We start from the raw sequence: 20,996 nt of genomic DNA, 5'->3' as shown, positions 1-20,996 counted from the left end.
TGTGCCCAAGAATTAGGCAAGCGAAGAATTCCTAAGTATTAAGATCCCAAGAAGTTGCAGTGTCTGACAGGTTTCTTCAAGTTTCTCCTATGTATGGACTGATGAAGCCACTGTGTGGCGAAACGTTTCCTCAATAAAGATACCCAAGAGTTGCACATGTGTCTAATTTATCAACATGTGTGGTGCTGCCAGCATCACTCCTCTGGTCGTTGATGTGCGGTGCTGCCAGCATCACCCCTCTGGTCGTTGATGTGTGGTGCTGCCAGCATCACTCCTCTGGTCGTTGATATTCAAGTTGTGGTGCTGCCAGCATCACTTCTGTGGTCGTTGATGTGTTGTGCTGCCAGCATCACTTCTCTGTGGTCGTTGATGTGTGGTGCTGCCAGCATCACTCCTCTGTGGTCGTTGATGTTCAAGTTGTGGTGCTGCCAGCATCACTCCTCTGGTCGTTGATGTGTGGTGCTGCCAGCATCACTCCTCTGTGGTCGTTGATGTGTGATGCTGCCAGCATCACTCCTCTGTGGTCGTTGATGTGTGGTGCTGCCAGCATCGCTCCTCTGTACTCACCTATTTGTACTCGCCTATTTGTGGTTGCAGGGGTCGATTCATAGCTCCTGGCCCCACCTCTTCACTGATTGCTACTAGGTCCTCTCTCCCCCTGCTCCATGAGCTTTATCATACCTCGCCTTAAAACTATGTATGGTTCCCTCCTCCACTACGTCACTTTCTAGGCTATTCCACGGCCTGACTACTCTATGACTGAAGAAATACTTCCTGGAGATGCTGTCCTGGGAGACAGTAATGGTGAAGCTGGAGGTGCTGTCCTGGGAGACAGTAATGGTGAAGCTGGAGATTTTGTCCAGGTAGTCGGGAATTATACGCAGGAAGGAATGCATATAAATGACCTCATAGGGGACAGGAGCCGTAGTGGGGAAACAAGTGTACTCAAAGATAAGATAAAACCAATATTGCAAACAAGAAATACAACAGGAAATAGCAAACAAGAGGACTCCACTAGCAATAGTGAGGATATACAGTGGACCCCCGCTTAACGATCACCTCCAAATGCGACCAATTATGTAAGTGTATTTATGTAAGTGCGTTTGTACGTGTATGTTTGGGGGTCTGAAATGGACTAATCTACTTCACAATATTCCTTATGGGAACAAATTCGGTCAGTACTGGCACCTGAACATACTACTGGAATGAAAAAAGTTCGTTAACCGGGGGTCCACTGTATTATCAAAAACAACTGGTGGGAACTCCATTGTTGGTGCTAGGGAAGATAGGAATAAGACAGGTAAACATGCACCAACAGGGAATACAGTCACAGAAACCCAAGGCAAACGGAAACCAAACCTGTGCACATACTATGCCAACCCTAGAAAATGCCGTGCCCATATGACAACAGGAAAATGCAAACTCCCTTCCTGTAAGCTTTTTCACCCTGAAATGTGTACCTCTTCAGTACAGGAAAGACTGTGCTATAACTTAAATTGCCAGGCACACCATCTAAAGGGGACAAAAAGATACAAAACATCCAGGCCATGGGAAAACCTGGGTAGCCACAGCCACTCAAGAGGGAGAGGTTTTTTTAGTGCCAGGAAGGAAAAAAACTGGCAGGAAATGGCAGAAATTGTACACCAAATCCAGTCATTCCTGGAGTGGAACCACAGTCGATGGCCTCCACTCCAAACCAACAGATACAGATACTAATGCCAGAAAAAAAATCCCCCCCCCCCCAGTACCAACAATACCACCAGTCCGATGACATTCTTCTTTGCAAATATACAGGGTCTAAAGCCAGCAACAAACAACAAAATACCTTTCATCCGTGGACTGCTTGCAGAGGCAAAGGCAATGTTCGCGGCTTTCACTGAGACCCACATTAAGGATCACGTAGACAATGAAATATGGATCCCAGGTTACAACCTATACAGATGTGACAGAGTGAACAGGCAAAAGGGGGGGGGGGGGTTGGCCTGTACATTGCAGAGTCACTTGTTTGCACAGAACTGCTTAATGCCTCAAATGATGTAGTGGAAGTTTTAGCAGTAAAGGTTGAGAACCAAAACCTAGTCATTGTGGTAGTCTACAAGCCTCCAGATGCAACATCCCAGCAATTCCAGGAACAGCTGTTAAAAATTGACCACTGTCTGGAAAATCTTCCAGCTCCTGCACCCAACATCTTGCTCCTGGGGGATTTCAACTTAAGGCACCTAAAATGGAAGAATATAGCAAATAATATTGTTGCAGTAATAACACCAGGAGGCAGCTCTGATGAAAACTCACACTCACACGAGCTTTTAAATCTCTGCACAAAATTCAATTTAAACCAGCAAATAATAGAGCCTACTAGAATGGAGAATACACTAGACCTCATCTTCACTAACAATGATGATCTGATAAGAAATGTCACCATATCAAAAACAATATACTCAGATCACAACATAATTGAGGTTCAGACATGTATGCGCAGAGCCCCAGACCGACAAAATGAGATTAGTCACGAGGGAGCATTCACCAAATTCAACTTCAATAACAAAAACATAAAGTGGGACCAAGTAAACCAAGTCCTAACCGATATAAGCTGGGAAGATATACTAAGCAACACAGACCCCAACTTATGCCTAGAACAGATTAACTTGGTGGCACTCGATGTATGCACAAGACTTATTCCTCTAAGAAAAAGGAGGAGTAGATGTAAAATAGAAAGAGACAGGCGCTCTCTTTACAGGCAGCGGAAAAGAATAACAGAGCGGCTAAAAGAGGTCAATCTATCTGAAATGCGTAGGGAGACACTGGTCAGAGAAATAGCAAACATCGAACTTAAGCTAAAGAAATCTTATAGGACTCAGGAATCGCGGGAAGAACTAAAAGCCATAAATGAAATCGAAAGAAACCCAAAGTATTTCTTCTCCTATTCCAAATCAAAGTCGAGAACAACGTCCAGTATTGGGCCCTTACTTAAACAAGATGGGTCCTACACAGATGACAGCAAGGAAATGAGTGAGCCACTCAAGTCCCAATATGACTCAGTTTTTAGCAAGCCACTAACCAGACTGAGAGTCAAAGATCAAAATGAATTTTTTATGAGAGAGCCACGGAATTTGGTTAATACAAGCCTATCTGATGTTATCCTGACGCCAAATGACTTCGAACAGGCGATAAATGACATGCCCATGCACTCTGCCCCAGGGCCAGACTCGTGGAACAACGTGTTCATCAAGAACTGCAAGAAGCCCCTATCACGAGCCTTTACCATCCCGTGGAGAGGGAGCATGGACACGGGGGTCGTCCCACAGTTACTAAAAACAACAGACATAGCCCCACTCCACAAAGGGGGCAGTAAAGCAACAGCAAAGAACTACAGACCGATAGCACTAACATCCCATATAAAAATCTTTGAAAGAGTCCTAAGAAGCAAGATCACCACCCATCTAGAAACCCATCAGTTACACAACCCAGGGCAACATGGGTTTAGAACAGGTCGCTCCTGTCTGTCTCAACTATTGGATCACTACGACAAGGTCCTAGATGCACTAGAAGACAAAAAGAATGCAGATGTAATATATACAGACTTTGCAAAAGCCTTCGACAAGTGTGACCATGGCGTAATAGAGCACAAAATGCGTGCTAAAGGAATAACAGGAAAAGTCGGTCGATGGATCTATAATTTCCTCACTAACAGAACACAGAGAGTAGTAGTCAACAGAGTAAAGTCCGAGGCAGGCACGGTGAAAAGCTCTGTTCCACAAGGCACAGTACTCGCTCCCATCTTGTTCCTCATCCTCATATCTGACATAGACAAGGATGTCAGCCACAGCACCGTGTCTTCCTTTGCAGATGACACCCGAATCTGCATGACAGTGTCTTCCATTGCAGACACTGCAAGGCTCCAGGCGGACATCAACCAAATCTTTCAGTGGGCTGCAGAAAACAATATGAAGTTCAACGATGAGAAATTTCAATTACTCAGATATGGTAAACACGAGGAAATTAAATCTTCATCAGAGTACAAAACAAATTCCGGCCACAAAATAGAGCTAAACACCAACGTCAAAGACCTGGGAGTGATCATGTCGGAGGATCTCACCTTCAAGGACCATAACATTGTATCGATCGCATCTGCTAGAAAAATGACAGGATGGATAATGAAAACCTTCAAAACGAGGGATGCCAAGCCCATGATGACACTCTTCAGGTCACTTGTTCTATCTAGGCTGGAATATTGCTGCACACTAACAGCACCTTTCAAGGCAGGTGAAATTGCTGACCTAGAAAATGTACAGAGAACCTTCACGGCGCGCATAACGGAGCGCTTGATGTTCCTGAACCTATATTCCCTGGAATGCAGGTGGGAGAGATACATGATTATATACACCTGGAAAATCGTAGAGGGACTAGTACCGAACTTGCACACGAAAATCACTCACTACGAAAGCAAAAGACTCGGCATACGATGCAACATCCCCCCAATGAAAAGCAGGGGTGTCACTAGCACGTTAAGAGACCATACAATAAGTGTCAGGGGCCTGAGACTGTTCAACTGCCTCCCAGCATACATAAGGGGGATTACCAACAGACCCCTGGCAGTCTTCAAGCTGGCACTGGACAAGCCCCTAAAGTCGGTTCCTGATCAGCCGGGCTGTGGCTCGTATGTTGGTTTGCGTGCAGCCAGCAGTAACAGCCTGGTTGATCAGGCTCTGATCCACCAGGAGGCCTGGTCACAGACCGGGCCGCGGGGGCGTTGACCCCCGGAACTCTCTCCAGGTAAACTCCAGGTAACATCCCTTTGATTCATCTGAGACTTCAACTTCCAATTGTGACCTCTTGTTTCTGTGTCCCATCTCTGGAACATCCCGTCTTTGTCCGCCTTGTCTATTCCGCGCAGTATTTTATATGTAGTTATCATGTCTCCCCTGACCCTCCTGTCCTCCATTGTTGTCAAGGCCAATTTCCCCCAACCTTTCTTTGTAGGACAATCCCCACAGCTCTGGGACTAGTCTTGTTGAAACCTTTGCACTTTCTCTAATTTCTTGACGTGCTTGACCAGGTATGGATTCCAAACTGGTGCTGCATACTCCAGTATGGGCCTGACGTAAATGGTATACAGTCTTGAACGATTCCTTACTGAGGTATCGAAATGCTATCCGTAGGCTTGCCAGACGCCCATATGCTGCAGCAGTTATCTGATTGATGTGCACCTCAGGAAATATGCTCGGTGTTATACTTACCCCCAGATCTTTTTCCTTGAGTGAGGTTTGCAGTCTTTGGCCATCTAGACTATGTTGTGTCTACGGTCTTCTTTGCCCTTCCCCAATCTTCATGACTTTGCATTTGGCAGGGTTAAACTCAAGGAGCCAGTTGCTGGATCAGGCTTGTAGCCTGTCCAGGTCTCTTTGTAGTCCTGCCTGATCCTCGTCCGATTTGATTCTTCTCATTAACTTCACATCATCTGCAGACAAGGACACTTCTGAGTCTATCCCTTCCGTTATGTCATTCACATATACCAAAAACAGCACAGGTCCTAGGACTGACCCCTGTGGAACCCCGCTTGTCACAGGTGCCCACTCTGACACCTCGTCATGTACCATGACTCGTTGTTGCCTCCCTGTCAGGTATTCTCTGATCCATTGCAGTGCCTTTCCTGTTATGTGTGCCTGATCCTCTAGCTTTTGCAGTAACCTCTTGTGAGGAACTGTGTCGAAGGCCTTCTTGCAGTCCAAAAAAAATGCAGTCGATCCACCCCTCTCTCTCTTGTCTTACTTCTGTCACCTTGTCATAAAACTCCAGTAGGTTTGTGACACAGGATTTTCTTTCCCTGAAACTGTGCTGGTTGTCAATTATACACTTGTTTCTTTCCAGGTGCTCCACCACCACTCTCCTCCTGATGATCTTCTCTATGACTTTGCATACTGATACAGGTCTGTAGTTTAGTGCCTCATGTCTGTCTCCCTTTTTAAAAATTGGGACTACATTTGCCATCTTCCATACCTCAGGGAGTTGCCCAGTTTCAATGGATGTGTTGAAGATCTTTGTTAATGGCACACACAGCATCTCTACTCCGTCTCTAAGGACTCACGGAGAGATGTTGTCTGGTCCCACCGCCTTTGAGGTGTCAAGTTCACATAGCAGCTTCTTCACCTCCTCCTTGATTATGTGTATCTCATCCAGCACTTGTTGGTGTACCCCCCTGTTCTGATTTCCTGGAGTCCTACTGGTTTCCACTGTAAATACTTCTTTAAATCTCACGTTGAGCTCCTCACATACCTCTCGGCTGTTTCTTGTGAGCTCCCCATCACACTTCCTCAGTCTGATTACCTGGTCCTTGACTGTTGTTTTCCTCCTGATGTGGCTATACAACAGTTTCGGGTCAGACTTGACTTTCGATGCTATGTCGTTTTCATATTGTCGCTGAGCCTCCCTTCTTATCTGTGCATATTCGTTTCTGGCTCTTCGGCTAATCTCTTTATTTTCTTGGGTCCTTTGTCTTCTGTACCTTTTCCATTCTCTAGTGCACCTAGTTTTTGCTTCCCTACACCTTTGGGTGAACCAAGGACTCGTTCTGGTCTTCCCATTATTTCTGTTTCCCTTGGGAACAAACCTCTCCTCTGCCTCCTTGCATTTTGTTGTCACATAGTCCATCATTTCTTGTACTGGTTTTCCTGTCAGTTCTCTCTCCCACTAAACGTCTTGCAGGAAGTTCCTCATGCCTGTGTAGTCCCCCTTTTGTAGTTTGGTTTTTTCCATCCTATTCCTGCTACTCTCTCCACTTTTAGCTCAACTATGTCGTCAAAGCACAGAACCACATGATGATCACTAGCTCTTAGGGGTCTTTGACACATGATATCCTCGATGTCTGAACTACTCAAGGTGAATACAAGGTCCAGTCTTGCTGGATCATCCTCACCTCTCTCTCTGATGATGTGTGGTGCTGCCAGCATCACTCCTCTGTGGCCATTGATGTGTGGTGCTGCCAGCATCATTCCTCTGTGGTCGTTGATGTATGGTGCTGCCAGCATCGCTCCTCTGTGGTCGTCGATGTTCAGGTTGTGCTGCAAGCATCACTTCTCTTTGGTCGTTGATGTTCAGGTTGTGATGTGTGGTGCTGCCAGAATCACTCCTCTGTGGTCACTGATGTTCAGGTTGTGATGTGTGGTGCTGCCAGCATCACTCCTCTATGGTCATTGATGTTCAGGTAGTGATGTGTGGTGCTGCAAGCATCACTCCTCTGTGGTTGTTTATGTGTGGTGCTGCCAGCATCACTCCTCTGTGGTCGTTGATGTATGATGCTGCCAGCATCGCCCCTCTGTGGTCGTCGATGTTCAGGTTGTGCTGCAAGCATCACTCCTCTGTGGTCACTGATGTTCAGGTTGTGATGTGTGGTGCTGCAAGCATCACTCCTCTGTGGTCACTGATGTTCAGGTTGTGATGTGTGGTGCTGCCAGCATCACTCCTCTGTGGTCACTGATGTTCAGGTTGTGATGTGTGGTGCTGCAAGCATCACTCCTCTGTGGTCACTGAGGTTCAGGTTGTGATGTGTGGTGCTGCCAGCATCACTCCTCTGTGGTCACTGATGTTCAGGTTGTGATGTGTGGTGCTGCAAGCATCACTCCTCTGTGGTCACTGATGTTCAGGTTGTGATGTGTGGTGCTGCAAGCATCACTCCTCTGTGGTCGTTGATGTGTGGTGCTGCAAGCATCACACCTCTGTGGTTGTTGATGTTCAGGTTGTGATGTGTGGTGCTGCCAGCATCACTCCTCTGTTGTTGTTGATGTATGGTGCTGCAAGCATCACTCCTCTGTGGTCATTGATGTTCAGGTTGTGATGTGTGGTGCTGCAGACATCACTTCTTTGTGGTCATTGATGTTCAGGTTGTGGTGGGTGGTGCTGCCTGCATCACTCCTCTGTGGTCGTTGATGTTCAGGTTGTGATGTGTGGTCATTGATGTTCAGGTTGTGTGGTGCTGCCAGCATCACTCCTCTGTGGTCGTTGATGTGTGGTGCTGCCAGCATCACTTCTTTGTGGTCGTTGATGATGTGTGGTGCTGTCAGCATCACTCCTGTCATCATTGATGTTGAGGCTGTGATTTGTGTGGTGCAGCAAGCATTGCACCTCTGTCATCATTGATGTTGAGGCTGTGATGTGTGGTGCTAGCACTATCACTCTTCTATGATCACTGATGTTGAAGATGGGAATAATTAAATGTATACACACATATCAATTGATTAAATGAATGATGGTAAAGGAGCTTTTTTGGGTCAAATTGCCCTGGCAGAGATGGCCTATGAGGTAAATAAATATACATGTATACAGTGTTTTTTTAAATAAATGAATAAATAGATAAATGCATGACTGAAGCAATATTTAAAATATGTCTGATTCACCAAGTAAAAGCTAAAGATTTATATGTATTGCCTCTTCAGGTTCACATTTTGGTTTTACTGTGTACTAAGTAGTTTAACAGTTTTTAACGATTGTGCCATTGTATATCACTTAAACATTAATATTTATTTCTGCCAACAGGTGGATGAGCTGTTAAGTAAACTTGACAAGTTACCAGATGATGTGCGCCTGCAAGCTTTCAAGAAATTTTCACAAAAGGTTAAGGAAAAATATGAATAAAATTTTATTTTTATAGAATGAAAGTCTGTGTTGACATCAGTATATTCACCAGTACAACATAGAGTACTGTATACATAAATTTTATTAATTATTATGTATTCTTAAAACCTAAATGGTGTAGAATATTTTTAAATCATCATACATGAATTATGTTGTTGTAATAAGATAAGATTTCTTTCTAAATTAAATATGAAGTAAAATACAGTATACTACAGTATATTAATGCTGTCATCATCTTGGTTTCTTATTTATTCAATAGGGAAAAACTTGTGTCTGTATATTATCCTGCTCTAGATAATGATATTACTGGAAATTATTTTTTTTTTCATATTGCAATATACGTATAGTGTACCAACAGCATGCCACCAGGCCCCGTGGCCTGGCAGCTAAAGCTCTTGCTTCACACAGCGAGGGTCTGGGTTCGAATCCCAGCGAGGGTGTTTCTTTCACCAATTGTCTATGTTCACCCATCAGTAAAATGGGTACCTGGGAGTTAGTCGACTGGTATGGGTCACATCCGAGACAAGACTGACCTAATTTGCCCAAAATGCTCTGCAAAACGAGTGGCTTTCTGTATAGTAGTATGTCATTAATATCAACTAGGCCTGTCTACCATGTACATGTAATAAAGATATTATTATATTATATTAATATGAGTAAATTTCTCATCACTTATAAGGTGTCAGGATTGAGAGTGCGTGGTGGGGAGAGAAGGCGAGGCAGAGGTCGAGGATCCTCTAGGTGCACAGAGTCGTCACTCCTCACAGATGATCAAACTAATATCAGCAAGGAGGTACTGAAATGCCAGTCTCACTCTCCTAGTTATAATCATTCTTTCTTTATACTCACTGATTTTTTTTTTAATTTCCCTTTATTTTTACAATTATCCAGATATGCTGTACATGATACATTCATGCTCTAATTCCCTCTCCTCAGACAACTAAGCTACACTTATCAGTACACTCCTCTGCTAACAGTACAACATAGTGTATAAGTGTCAAATATACTATACACACACATTTCTTAAACGTATTTCATCATAAAAGGTCTTTGCGTTTTGCTCACACTCCTTGCAATGTCCCATCCTCGTGTCTCATTGGTGAGTTAAATTCTGCCTTCATTAAAATCCTCCTTCTAGAATTGTAACATACATTTCAAAATATTTTACATACTGGGTATAATTAAATTAGTTAACATGTTGGTGATGTTTAACTTTACCCATTTTCCTGAGTTGTTACCCACTATTAAAAATCATAATCTTTGCTTTATACCAGCCATACAGTCAGAGCAGGCAGGAGTTCAATAGAATATTGATTTTTCTTCCAGTTACTGAGTTACATTTTGAGTGTACCACACGCTATGATTTTTCAGGTTGTCACAGTCAAAGAGGAGCCAAAAATTTCTGATGACAGTGATGAATTAGACACACAAAAATCTACTCAAGTAGATGTATTATTGAAGTATAAAGAAATTGGAGAGAGAACTTTGAAACAAGATAAGCTTAAAGTTGAAAAAAAGAAAGGGAAAGTATTGCCAGAGGATATTATAGTATCAGGTAAGTTTTGGAAAGGCTGACTGTGTAAAGTACAAAATTCTTGAAAACTTTATGAACTTAATTAATAAACTTTACTAATACAGTACACTGAATAAATTTGGCTATTTTAATAAACAGTTGTGTTAGAATGTTCACTGCATTTGATAAATTTATCTTCAGACAACTTAGTAATATTGAACTTAGCATTCAGGTAATTTTAAGTTCTAGTTTTAGTTTGACAGAAATGCTTGCATAAAATATAGGTTTTACCATGTAAATCATGACCAATGTAAACCAGTCTCCGTAACACAAATGCATCTTCTTGGAAAATAATAATTTGTTTATCTATTTGTTTTTTATTTGTTCTTAGGTAGTAGGTTGGTAGAGAGTAATTCTCTAGGCTTATACAGCTATCCTGTCATATGTGTGAAATGGAGGCCAGTTAAATGTTTTGCACTCTGGCAGGACTTGGTCTTTCTGTCTCATGAACATGCAAGATGATGAAGTAAATCCTACAAACCTGAACTTAAATTCAATATAAGGTTATCTGTACTTTCCTGTGCTTAACAGTGTTTGTTTCTGTAATATTGCCTTACCACTTTACGAGGCTTGATCTGAGACCAGGGAATAATAGCAGTGATCCTTATAGTGTTCAACAGATATTTAAGAGTTTTAGTAATGCACCCTTTATGTTTCTGTCTAGAATTAGAAATAGACATCAGCTCTAAATGAATAAAGATACAAATGCAGTATAATATGTTTTTTTTTTTGGCAGTTTTTGTCCACATGGTGGGCTTTATCTATCTTGTCAGTATTGTATACCATTGTTTTCCTTCAGCTCTTAAGTATTGAGCTTCATAATGCTTCTTATAGGTTTATGAGACGATTAACATTGTGTCCTTTGGCACACTTAAAGCAAGGTTCCTTAAGATGATCAACATAGAAATCCAGGTGTGGAGAACTGAGTAGGTCAAGAAAAATGCTATCTGTCTATATGGAATGGATGACTATATATAGAGTGGATGACTGATGATCAGCTAGTATGGAAGATATCCAGTATTGTAGTATAAAAGTGACATATTGTACAGTACTGGTTTCAACTGTTTAACAAGTTTTTAAAGTATACCGTACTACATAATTTATCTTAAAAGATTATGGAGGACTGAGGAAAATATCCATATAAAGACTACCTGCTTCCTTCTTAGTTAATCATGGCAGCATGCTATATAGTTTGAAGGGTATTTAAACAAATGTCAAGGTATTAGCCCTTATGAAGAACATGACAACCTTGATTAAGCCACTGGATGAAGGTGCTATATATCCTGGGAAGAACTTGAGGAGCCCACAATGAATGCTATGTTGAAAAAGTCTGGCCTAAAATAGGAAATTAATGTTATATTTAGCTACAGGTACCTTGAATCGTTTTGGTCATACCCATTTCATTGGGAGGTAATTCCTGTGAAAAAGACATCATTGATATAGACAGTACATTTTTTTACAACACTTATAGTAATATACTGTGTGTGCAGTAGATCTCTCATGCAGTTTTACAAATAATAATACTGTACAGTATTCTGTATATAGTGGAAGATTTTTGTGTTTGCAAATATATACCTGTGTAGAGGGTGTGTAAAGGTAGAAAGTTCAAAGTGTACATAGATGAGAGTAAGGTGATGAGGGTATCAAACTATTTAGATAAAGAAAAATTGGATATCACATTGGAGGGAGGGAGTATGGAAGAAGTGAATGTGTTCAGATATTTGGGTGTTGACTTGTCAGCAGATGGGATTATGAAAGATGAGGTTAACCATAGAATTGATGAAGGAAAAAAGGCGAGTGGTGTGTTGAGGTGTCTGTGAAGACAAAAAACGTTATCCATGGAAGCAAAGACGGGAATGTACGAGTATAGTGGTACCAACATTCTTATATGAGTGTGAAGCATGGGTTGTAAATGCTGCAGCAAGGAGGAGATTTGAGGCAGTGGAGATGTTGTGTCTGAGGGCAATGTGTGGTGTAAATATTATCCAGAGAATTTGTTGTGTGGAAATTAGAAGGTATGGAGTTACTAAAAGTATTAGCCAGAGGGCTGAAGAGGGGTTGTTGAGGTGGTTTGGTAGTTTGAAGGGAAAGGAAGGCGGGGTAGGGGTTGTCCTAGGAAAGGTTGGAAGAAGGGGGTAAGGGGGGTTTTGTGGGTAAGGGGCTTGGACTTCCAGCAAGCATGTGTGAATGTGTTAGATAGGAGTGAATGGAGACTAATGGTTTTTGGGACCTGATGAGCTGTTGGAGTGTGAGCAGGGTAATATTTTGTGAAAGGATTCAGGGAAATCGGTTAGCCCAACTTGAGTCCTGGAAGTGGGAAGTACAATGCCTGCACTTTAAAAGAGGGGTTTGGGATATTGGCAGTTTGGAGTGACATCTAAACTGTTGTATCTGAGCACCTCTGCAAAGACTGATTATGTATGAATGATGCTGAAAATGTTGAATGACACTAAAAGTTTTTTCTTTCTTTTTGGGTTTTTCTTATGTTTTGGGTCACCCTGCCTTGGTGGGAGATGGCTGACATGTTAAAAAAAAATACCTGTACTACTGAAGCTTTGCCTTTCAGGAAGGCGTCACACAAAGAAAGTAGACTACAGGCAGTTTGCAGAGTATGGCCATGGAACTGACATCAAGTTGGAGGAGATGGATCAGGGTGAGGTATTGCAATAAATGGCTATAATATCAATCTTTTTTTTTTGAGGTTATAGGACATCATTAATCTAATCATTGGAATTGTCCCTTTAATAGTTTTATAAGCCAAGTTTTTTTTCTAATTAGCTCCCTTACAGTGCTATATACTACACTAAGCTTTGATGAAATAATAGTTTTCTAGGTCATGTGATCCTTAGGGAACACCAAGAGCAAGTTCTGCTTGAGTCAGATTGGAACTTTCACTTTGTTGCCACATTCACTTCACATTTTTACAAATACAATATTTTACCTATTTATCAAACCACATTTTTACAAATACAGTATTTTACCTATTTATCAAACCATGAAGCACAAAACATCATCTTTTATGTTTTGATATAAGTGTCATAAACAATGGACGGAAAGTAAACATGGAATATAGATAAAGAATTTATATATTTTGGGAGTGTATATAAAGAATTTATTTATTTTCGGCCCACAAAGTTTTTTGAGCGAGGTCAAAATATACAAATCTTTTCTACTCTGTTTTATTTTATGTCTATATGGGAGTTACTTAACCCTTTGACTGTCGAGGTTGTATATATACGTCTTACGAGGTACTGTGTTTGACGTACAGTGGAACCTCAAAAATCGAACTTAATCCGTTCCAGGAGCTAGTTCTAAATTCAAAAAGTCTGAAATTCGAAGCAATATTTCCCATAAGAAATAATGGAAATACAATTAATCCGTTCCAGAAACCCAAAAATATTCACACAAAAAATACATTTTATAGAGATTAATTACAGTTTTACTTAAAACAAATACTATAGTTTTTAATTATGTATAGTAATACATATAAAATAACATTTTTACTTACCTTTATTGAAGATTGGTGATGGCATCTGGAAGATAGGGAGGAGGAGAGAGGGAGTTGGGGTTAGTGTTTGGAAGGAGACTCCCCCTCCATGAGGACTTCAGGTAAAGCCCTGGGGTTACTTCCCTTCTCTGTCTTTTAATGCCACTAGGACCAGCTTGAGAATCACTGGACCCCTGTCTCACAAAATAACTGTCCACAGTCCTCTGTTTCTGGTGCCTCTTTAACATTTCCCTAAAATGGGGCATGGTTCTGTCACTGAACTTGTTGCAAAGATGGCTTGTTTCAGTTTGCTCAGGGTGGTACTTCTGCACAAACATTTGGACATCATTCCACTTGGCACAAATCTCCTTAATCTTTGAAGAAGGCACCTCATCCACTCCCTATATTAACACCTTTTGCAACATCAGCTTCCTTGATTTGTTCTTTCTTTGACAGGATAGAACCAATGGTCGACTTGTTTTTCCCATACATCCTGGCAAGCTCAACAAGTCTCACACCACTCTCATACTTCTGTATTATTTCCTTCTTCACATCTATGGTGTTTCTCACTTTCTTTACCACAGGGGTACCACTAGCAAGTTTCTTTGGGCCCATAGCAGCTTATTTCACAGTCCCACAAGTGCTAAACACGACGAAATAATCATAAAATGCGTGAATGAGAGCGCAGGTTAGTGTTCACTCAAGCATAAACAAAGCTAGATTGCTCACAGCACCTGCATGGGGATGCGGACAGAGCAGGCCGGCACGCAGGTCCCATACCCGGCGGTCCGAAAATAGGGGCGCGTTCGATAATAGGGACACAGTTTGTCCGAAAAAATGGTTCTATTTTCGAAACGTTCGATATGTGATACGTTCGATTTTTGAGGCTCCACTGTATATATACTCAAATTCTAGCGGCTTCAAATCAAGCAGGAGAAAGCTGGTAGGCCCACATGTGAGGGAATGGGTCTGTGTGGTAAGTGTGCATCATATAAAAAAAATCCTGGAGCATGCAGTGCATAATGAGAAAAAAAAAAACTCCAACCGTTTTTTTTTAATTAACCCGTAAATGGTCCAAACGTATATATACGTTTTTTCAACATTTGAAAGTATGTAAAAAAAGTAGATCTTCTTTTTGTTTTTTTACATTTGAAAATGTGTAAAAAACTGATCTACTTTTTTTTTTGTTATATTTGAAAATATGTAAGAAAAACGTAGATCTACTTTTGTAGCACTACACATGTGAACGTAGATCTGCTTGGACCGTTTATGGGTTAAAATACCGACTTTGCGGTCTATTTTCACATAGTATTTATGGTTGTATTCTCGTTTTCTTGGTCTCATTTGATAGAATGGAAAACGTATTATAGAAATAGAGTGATTTTGATTGATTTTACCATAAAAAGAACCTGGAAATGGAGCTCAAAGTAGGGGAAATGTTTGATTTTTGCCGATGTTCAAAAGTAAAGAAATGATGTCATTGTCCATTAAATGTCCAACTAGCCATTCTAATATGCAGTCATGAATGGGTTAATGTTATTTATACAATTATTACAGTATTGCAGTTTTCTGCATAACAGTAAATCTTCTATTTTTTGTTTGAATAAAAATTCAAAATAGAAAGCAAGAGTAATATCAGAGGGGCCTGGAGATGTGACTGATGAACAAAGAAAATGTTATTTTAGAGCCAGGAATGTCTGCATTGTTCATTCTGGACCTTATTTTGAAATTGTCATATTTTTTAATTTTTATGAAATTGGCCAAATTGCAAATTTCTGACCACGTTATTGGGTAGTTGAAATCGGTAAATGGGCAGTTTCTTGTACTCAATCGATAGAAAAATGGAGTTCTAAAGAAATAGCTATGAGTTTGGTCGACTGGAACAATAGAATTAGCCGAAAATAGGGCTCAAAGTGGGCAAAATCGCCAATTTGTAAATATCGCCGAGGTCGCCATCTTCGCGAGAACGTAATTCCACCAGTTTTCCATCAAATTTCGTGTTTTTGGTCTCATTACAATCGGGAAAAGATTCTCTATCATTTCATAATTTTTTTTTTTTTTTTTTTTTTTTAAATTTTGCGACACCAGGAGACACTTCAGGATTGGGGGTTGCGACAGTCAAGGGGTTAAAGGTAGTAGGTTGGTAGACAGCAGCCACCCAGGGAGGTACTACCGTCCTGCCAAGTGAGTGTAAAACGAAAGCCTGTAATTGTTTTACATGATGGTAGGATTGCTGGTGTCTTTTGTCTGTCTCATAAATATGCAAGATTACAGGTACGTCTTGCTACTTCTACTTCCACTTAAGTCACACTACAAATACGTGTGCAAGCATATATATACACACCCTTCTGGGTTTTCTGCTATTTTCTTTCTAGTTCTTGTTCTTGTTTATTTCCTCTTATCTCCATGGTTAAGTGGAACAGAATTCTTCCTCCATAAGCCATGCGTGTTGTAAGAGGTGGCTAAAATGCTGGGAGCAAGGGGCTAGTAACCCCTTCTCCTGTATATATTACTAAATGTAAAAGGAGAAACTTTCATTTCTCCTTTTGGGCCACCCTGCCTCGGTGGGATACGGCCGGTGTGTTGAAAGAAAGAAGAAGATGGGAGTTACTTGTTCATCCTGTTATGAACAAGCTGTTTGCAGAAAAGCAGATACCTTGTATATCTTCCTGATGCCTGTCACTTCTCCACCTCATATAATTGTTCCATGTAAGCTTATTGCTGTCATGCAACTGAATGCTATTTCTTTTTACTTTTAGCTCAGTGGCCATTTTCTAACTTACAGGTAATTTAGGAGACTCAGTGATGAAATCAGAATTATACTTTATCCTTCTTTGCATTTTTGAACCTTAATTGCAGTACAAGGAAAGGGTAACCAGGTGCTAGTATTTTATTCATCTTGTAAGATTAATGTGATTTACAGAGTAAAACATTTTAGCTAACTTCGTAACAGGCAACACTTATTTTTTATTTCACTACTGTATGGTATTGTACTTAAAAAAAATAACAAATTAGATTTACCACTCAGAAGACAGAGAAGAAAATGTACATTTTGTCACTCTCTCTACAACTTTTAATAATTGTGATATTGATTGTTTCTTATTACTTCAGGAGGAAATCAGCAACAAGTATTTTTCCATGTTAAACGTGGTCGGGGTAGACCTAGGAAATACCCACTGGTTGAAGCAGCACAGGTCAGTTCCACACACAAGAGCTCATCACCACTTGTGTCTGGTACTCAGAGTGATGGAAAGTGGAAAACTCCTACAACTCAGTCAGATACTGGTAAAAATGGGAATGAAAAGGCAAACGAAATATCAGACACAAATCCAGGTTTGTAAATAAGTTTGTTTTTTTATTGAAAAGATCACACACGTGTGTAGATATTGTAGACTGTTCACATTTACATGGAAAATATAGAAATTAATACTAGATAGTGTGGGTGCCCATTGAAGGGTACTGAGCAGCATCTTGCATGCAAATGTTCTCATCATTTATTCATTTAGAAGGCAACTGCCTGACTTGTCTAAAACAAGGAATATGATTGTGCTGATTCTCTCTGAGGTTTTGTTGTAATGGCACTGTTTGATCTGAAAGAAGATTTAGTTTGTGAATTTATTATTTTTGATTCAGCCTGCAAGGGGGTGCATTGAAGATGGTGAAGGGCATTTGATTAAGGGATTGGAGCTACTTTCCTCTTCCTCAGATCAAACATGATTACCCCCCATCCCTCCCACTGCCAGGCACTGTATAACCTCTACCAGTTTAGCACTTCTCCATGGCTGTAATAATAATAAAATAAACATCATTAGTTATACATAGTAGGTTTATCAAATCTAAAAGGATGTTCCAAATTCTAGAAAGGTAAAGTAGAAACCATGTGGGAAGTGTTTCAAAATTGTAATACGACATTTGTGTTGAATAAAAATGTTATGGTGCTTTTTTTTGAACCTTAAGTGTAAATGTCATACTCTGTTCCCTTGTCAACTGCAGTAAAGCACTGGTAAAGGGTAAACAGAAGCACAGATATATAGAGGTAGATATACAAATGTTATTGTCACATTCATGGAAAGTGCTAAACCCATATGGGTAGAGGGGAAGAGATGAAGCTGTTGAGGGAAGGGCATCAGCAGAGCAGAGATGGAGGGACATTAACAGAGCAGAGGGTTGTAACAGTTGATGCAGAAAATCAGTTAGTTAAAAGAATCATAGAGTCTGCATTCCAGTAACTTTCATGTTTTTCAACTAAATGATAATAAGCAATAATACTTCATTAGTTTACCAGTGCTAATATATTCATCTTATTTTTCTAGACAGTTCACTTGACTTGCTGGAGAGCTGCCTGAAAGAGAGTGGGATCAAAGCTGTTGAGACTGAAAGAGAAGAAAAAAGAAACAATGAGGAGCAAGAGAGAGGGGAAGAGAGAAAACCAAATCCTACAGCAGTGATCAAAGAAGAACCAGCGCAAGATAATGCCAATGATGAAGCGCAAAAAGTTTATGTGTGTGATTCTTTGGAGGCTGTCGAAAAGGTCCCAAGAAAGGTTGAGTAATTTGTCTTTGTGTTTATTCCTGGCTCTTTTGAGAATTCATTATTATCAAAGACAGGTCTGGAAATTTTTGTTAGATTATGCCGTATATAATAATTCTTGTTATGTATACAAATGTGTGAATCATGAAAGATATTTTCTCTAAAAGGTACTGTGTTGAAGATAATGAGAAATTCAACAGACTAATTTGATTATAAATATAGTTAACAAGATGTTAATGTTAATGTGGATGTTGTGCAAATGATAAGAAAGAGATGATTGTGGATGTTATGAATGAGAAGAAGTTGAATGTCCTGGCTTTAAGTGAAACAGAGCTAAAGGGGAGAGTTTCAATGGGGAGAAATAAATGGGATTAGGTCAGGAGTTTCAAACAGAGTTAGAGCTGAAGAAGGAGTATTAATAATGTTGAAGGATAAGTTATGGCAGGAAAAGAGGTAATATAAATGCATAAATTCAAGGATTATGTAGAGTAAAATAAGGGTTGGATGTGAAAAGTGGGTTATAATAAGTGCTTATGCACCTGGAGAAGAGAGAAGTGTAGAGGAGAGAGAGAGATTTTGGGAAGTGCTGAGTGAGTGCATGGGGAGTTTTGAACCAAGTGTGAGAGTGCTTGTGGTTGGGGATTTCAATGCTAAAGTGGGTAAAAATGTTGTGGAGGGAGTAGTAGGTAAATTTAGGATGCCAAGGGTAAATGAAAATGAGGAGCCTTTAATTGAGCTATAAGTAGAAAGAGGTTTGGTAATAAGTAATACATATTATATGAAAAAGAGGATAAATAAGTATACAAGGTATGATATAGCACATAATGAAAGTAGTTTGTTAGATTATGTATTAGTGGATAAAAGGTTGATGGGTAGGCTTCAGGATGTACATGTTTATAGAGGGGCAACCAATATTGGATCATTATTTAGTTGTAGCTACAGTTAGAGTAAGAGGTAGATGGGACAAAAGGAAAACAACAACAACAGGCAAGAGAGAGGTGAAAGTGTATACACTAAGTGAGGAGGAGGAAGTTAGTGTGAGATATAAGCAACTATTGCCAGAAAGATGGGCTAGTGCAAGTATGAGTAGTGGGGGGGGGGTTGAAGAGGGTTGGAATAGTTTTAAAAATGCAGTATTATAATGTGGGACAGAAGTTTCTGGCTATAGGAGGGTTGGTGCAGGAGGAAAGAGGAGTGATTGGTGGAATGATGAAGTAAAGGGTGTGATAAAAGAGAAAAAGGTAGCTTATAAGAGGTGTTTACAAAGCAGAAATGTAATAAGAAGAGCAGAGTACATGGAGAGTAAAAGAAAGGTGAAGAGAGTGGTGATAGACTGCAAAAGGAGAGCAGATGATAGAGTAGGAGAGGCACTGTCAAGAAATTTTGATGAAAATAAGAAAAAATTTTGGAGTGAGATAAACAAGTTAAGAAAGCCTAGGAACAAATGGATTTGTAAGTTAAATACAGAGTAGGGGAGTTAGTAGATGGGTAGATGGCGGGAATATTTTGAGGAACTTTTAAATGTCGGTGAAGAAAGGGAGGTGGTAATTTCATGCACTGGTCAGGGAAGTATAGCATCTTTCAGGAGTGAAGAAGAGCATGATGTGAGTGTGGGGGAGGTGTGTGAGGCATTATGTACAATGGAAGGGGGTAAAGCAGCTGGAACTGACGGAATCATGACAGAAATGTTAAAAGCAGGGGGGGGATATAGTGTTAGAGTGGTTGGTATTTTTGTTTAATAAGTGTATGAAAGAGGGGAAGGTACCTAGGGATTGGCAGAGAGCTTGTATAGTTCCTTTATATAAAGGGAAGGGTGACAAAAGAGATTGTAAAAATTATAGGGGAATAAGTTTACTGAGTATACCAGGAAAAGAGTACAGTAGGGTTATTATTGAAACAGTTAGAGGTAAGACAGAGAGTAGGATTTTGGATGAGAAAGGATGCTTTAGAGTGGGTAGTGTATGTGTAAATCAAGTGTTTACATTGAAGTATATTTATGAACAGTATTTAGATAAAGGTAGGGAAGTTTTCATTGCATTTATGGATTTAGAAAAGGCATATGATAGAGTGGATAGGGGAGCAATGTGGCAGATGTTGCAAGTACAGTGGGCCCTCGCCTTACGGTATTAATCCGTTTCTGAGAGCTCATCGTAAGCCTAAATTATCGTTAGCCGAATTAGTTTTCCCCATAAGAAATAATGGAAATCAAATTAATCCGTTCCTGACACCCCAAAGTATGAAAAAAACTTTTTTTTTACCACATGAAATATTATCTAGGTAGTAGGTTGGTAGACAGCAACCACCCAGGGAGGTCTACTGTCCTGCTAAGTGAGTGCAAAACGAAAGCCTGTAATTGTTTTACATGATGGTAGGATTGCTGGTGTCCTTTTTTCTGTTTCATAAACATGCAAGATTTCAGGTATGTCTTGCTACTTCTACTTACACTTAGGTCACACTGCACATACATGTACAAGCATATATATGCACACACCCCTCTGGGTTTTCTACTATTTTCTTTATAGTTCTAGTTCTTGTCTATTTCCTCTTATCTCCATGGGGAAGCGGAACAGTATTCTTCCTCCATAAGCCATGCGTGTCGTAAGAGGCGACTAAAATGCCGGGAGCAAGGGGCTAGTAACCCCTTCTCCTGTTTATACAGTATTACTAAATTTAAAAGGCGAAACTTTCATTTTTCCTTTTGGGCCACCCTGCCTCGGTGGGATACGGCCGGTGTGTTGGAAGAAAGAAAGATGAAATATTAATTTTTATACACACAAA

General features: G+C 40.4%; 1 protein-coding gene across 2 annotated transcripts in view; it reads left to right on the top strand.

Moving 5' to 3' along the window:
- LOC128684168 (uncharacterized) overlaps positions 1–20,996 on the top strand; it is a 64,078-nt gene that overhangs the window by 2,018 nt on the left and 41,064 nt on the right. Inside the window, exons 1-7 of one of the 2 annotated variants that reach the window (XM_070094961.1) lie at positions 5,717–8,295; positions 8,530–8,607; positions 9,308–9,421; positions 10,000–10,183; positions 12,768–12,854; positions 16,800–17,021; positions 18,002–18,231. In XM_070094961.1, coding sequence (XP_069951062.1) covers positions 8,236–8,295; positions 8,530–8,607; positions 9,308–9,421; positions 10,000–10,183; positions 12,768–12,854; positions 16,800–17,021; positions 18,002–18,231 — 975 coding nt within the window. In that variant the 5' untranslated portion in view covers positions 5,717–8,235. Of the gene's footprint in view, positions 1–5,716; positions 8,296–8,529; positions 8,608–9,307; positions 9,422–9,999; positions 10,184–12,767; positions 12,855–16,799; positions 17,022–18,001; positions 18,232–20,996 lie in introns of those variants that run through there. The other variant, XM_070094958.1, reaches the window with a different exon arrangement.

Source organism: Cherax quadricarinatus, chromosome 4 (genome assembly GCF_038502225.1).
Source record: "Cherax quadricarinatus isolate ZL_2023a chromosome 4, ASM3850222v1, whole genome shotgun sequence".
Lineage (NCBI taxonomy): Eukaryota > Metazoa > Arthropoda > Malacostraca > Decapoda > Parastacidae > Cherax > Cherax quadricarinatus.
This window is presented reverse-complemented; position numbering and strand designations above follow the sequence as displayed.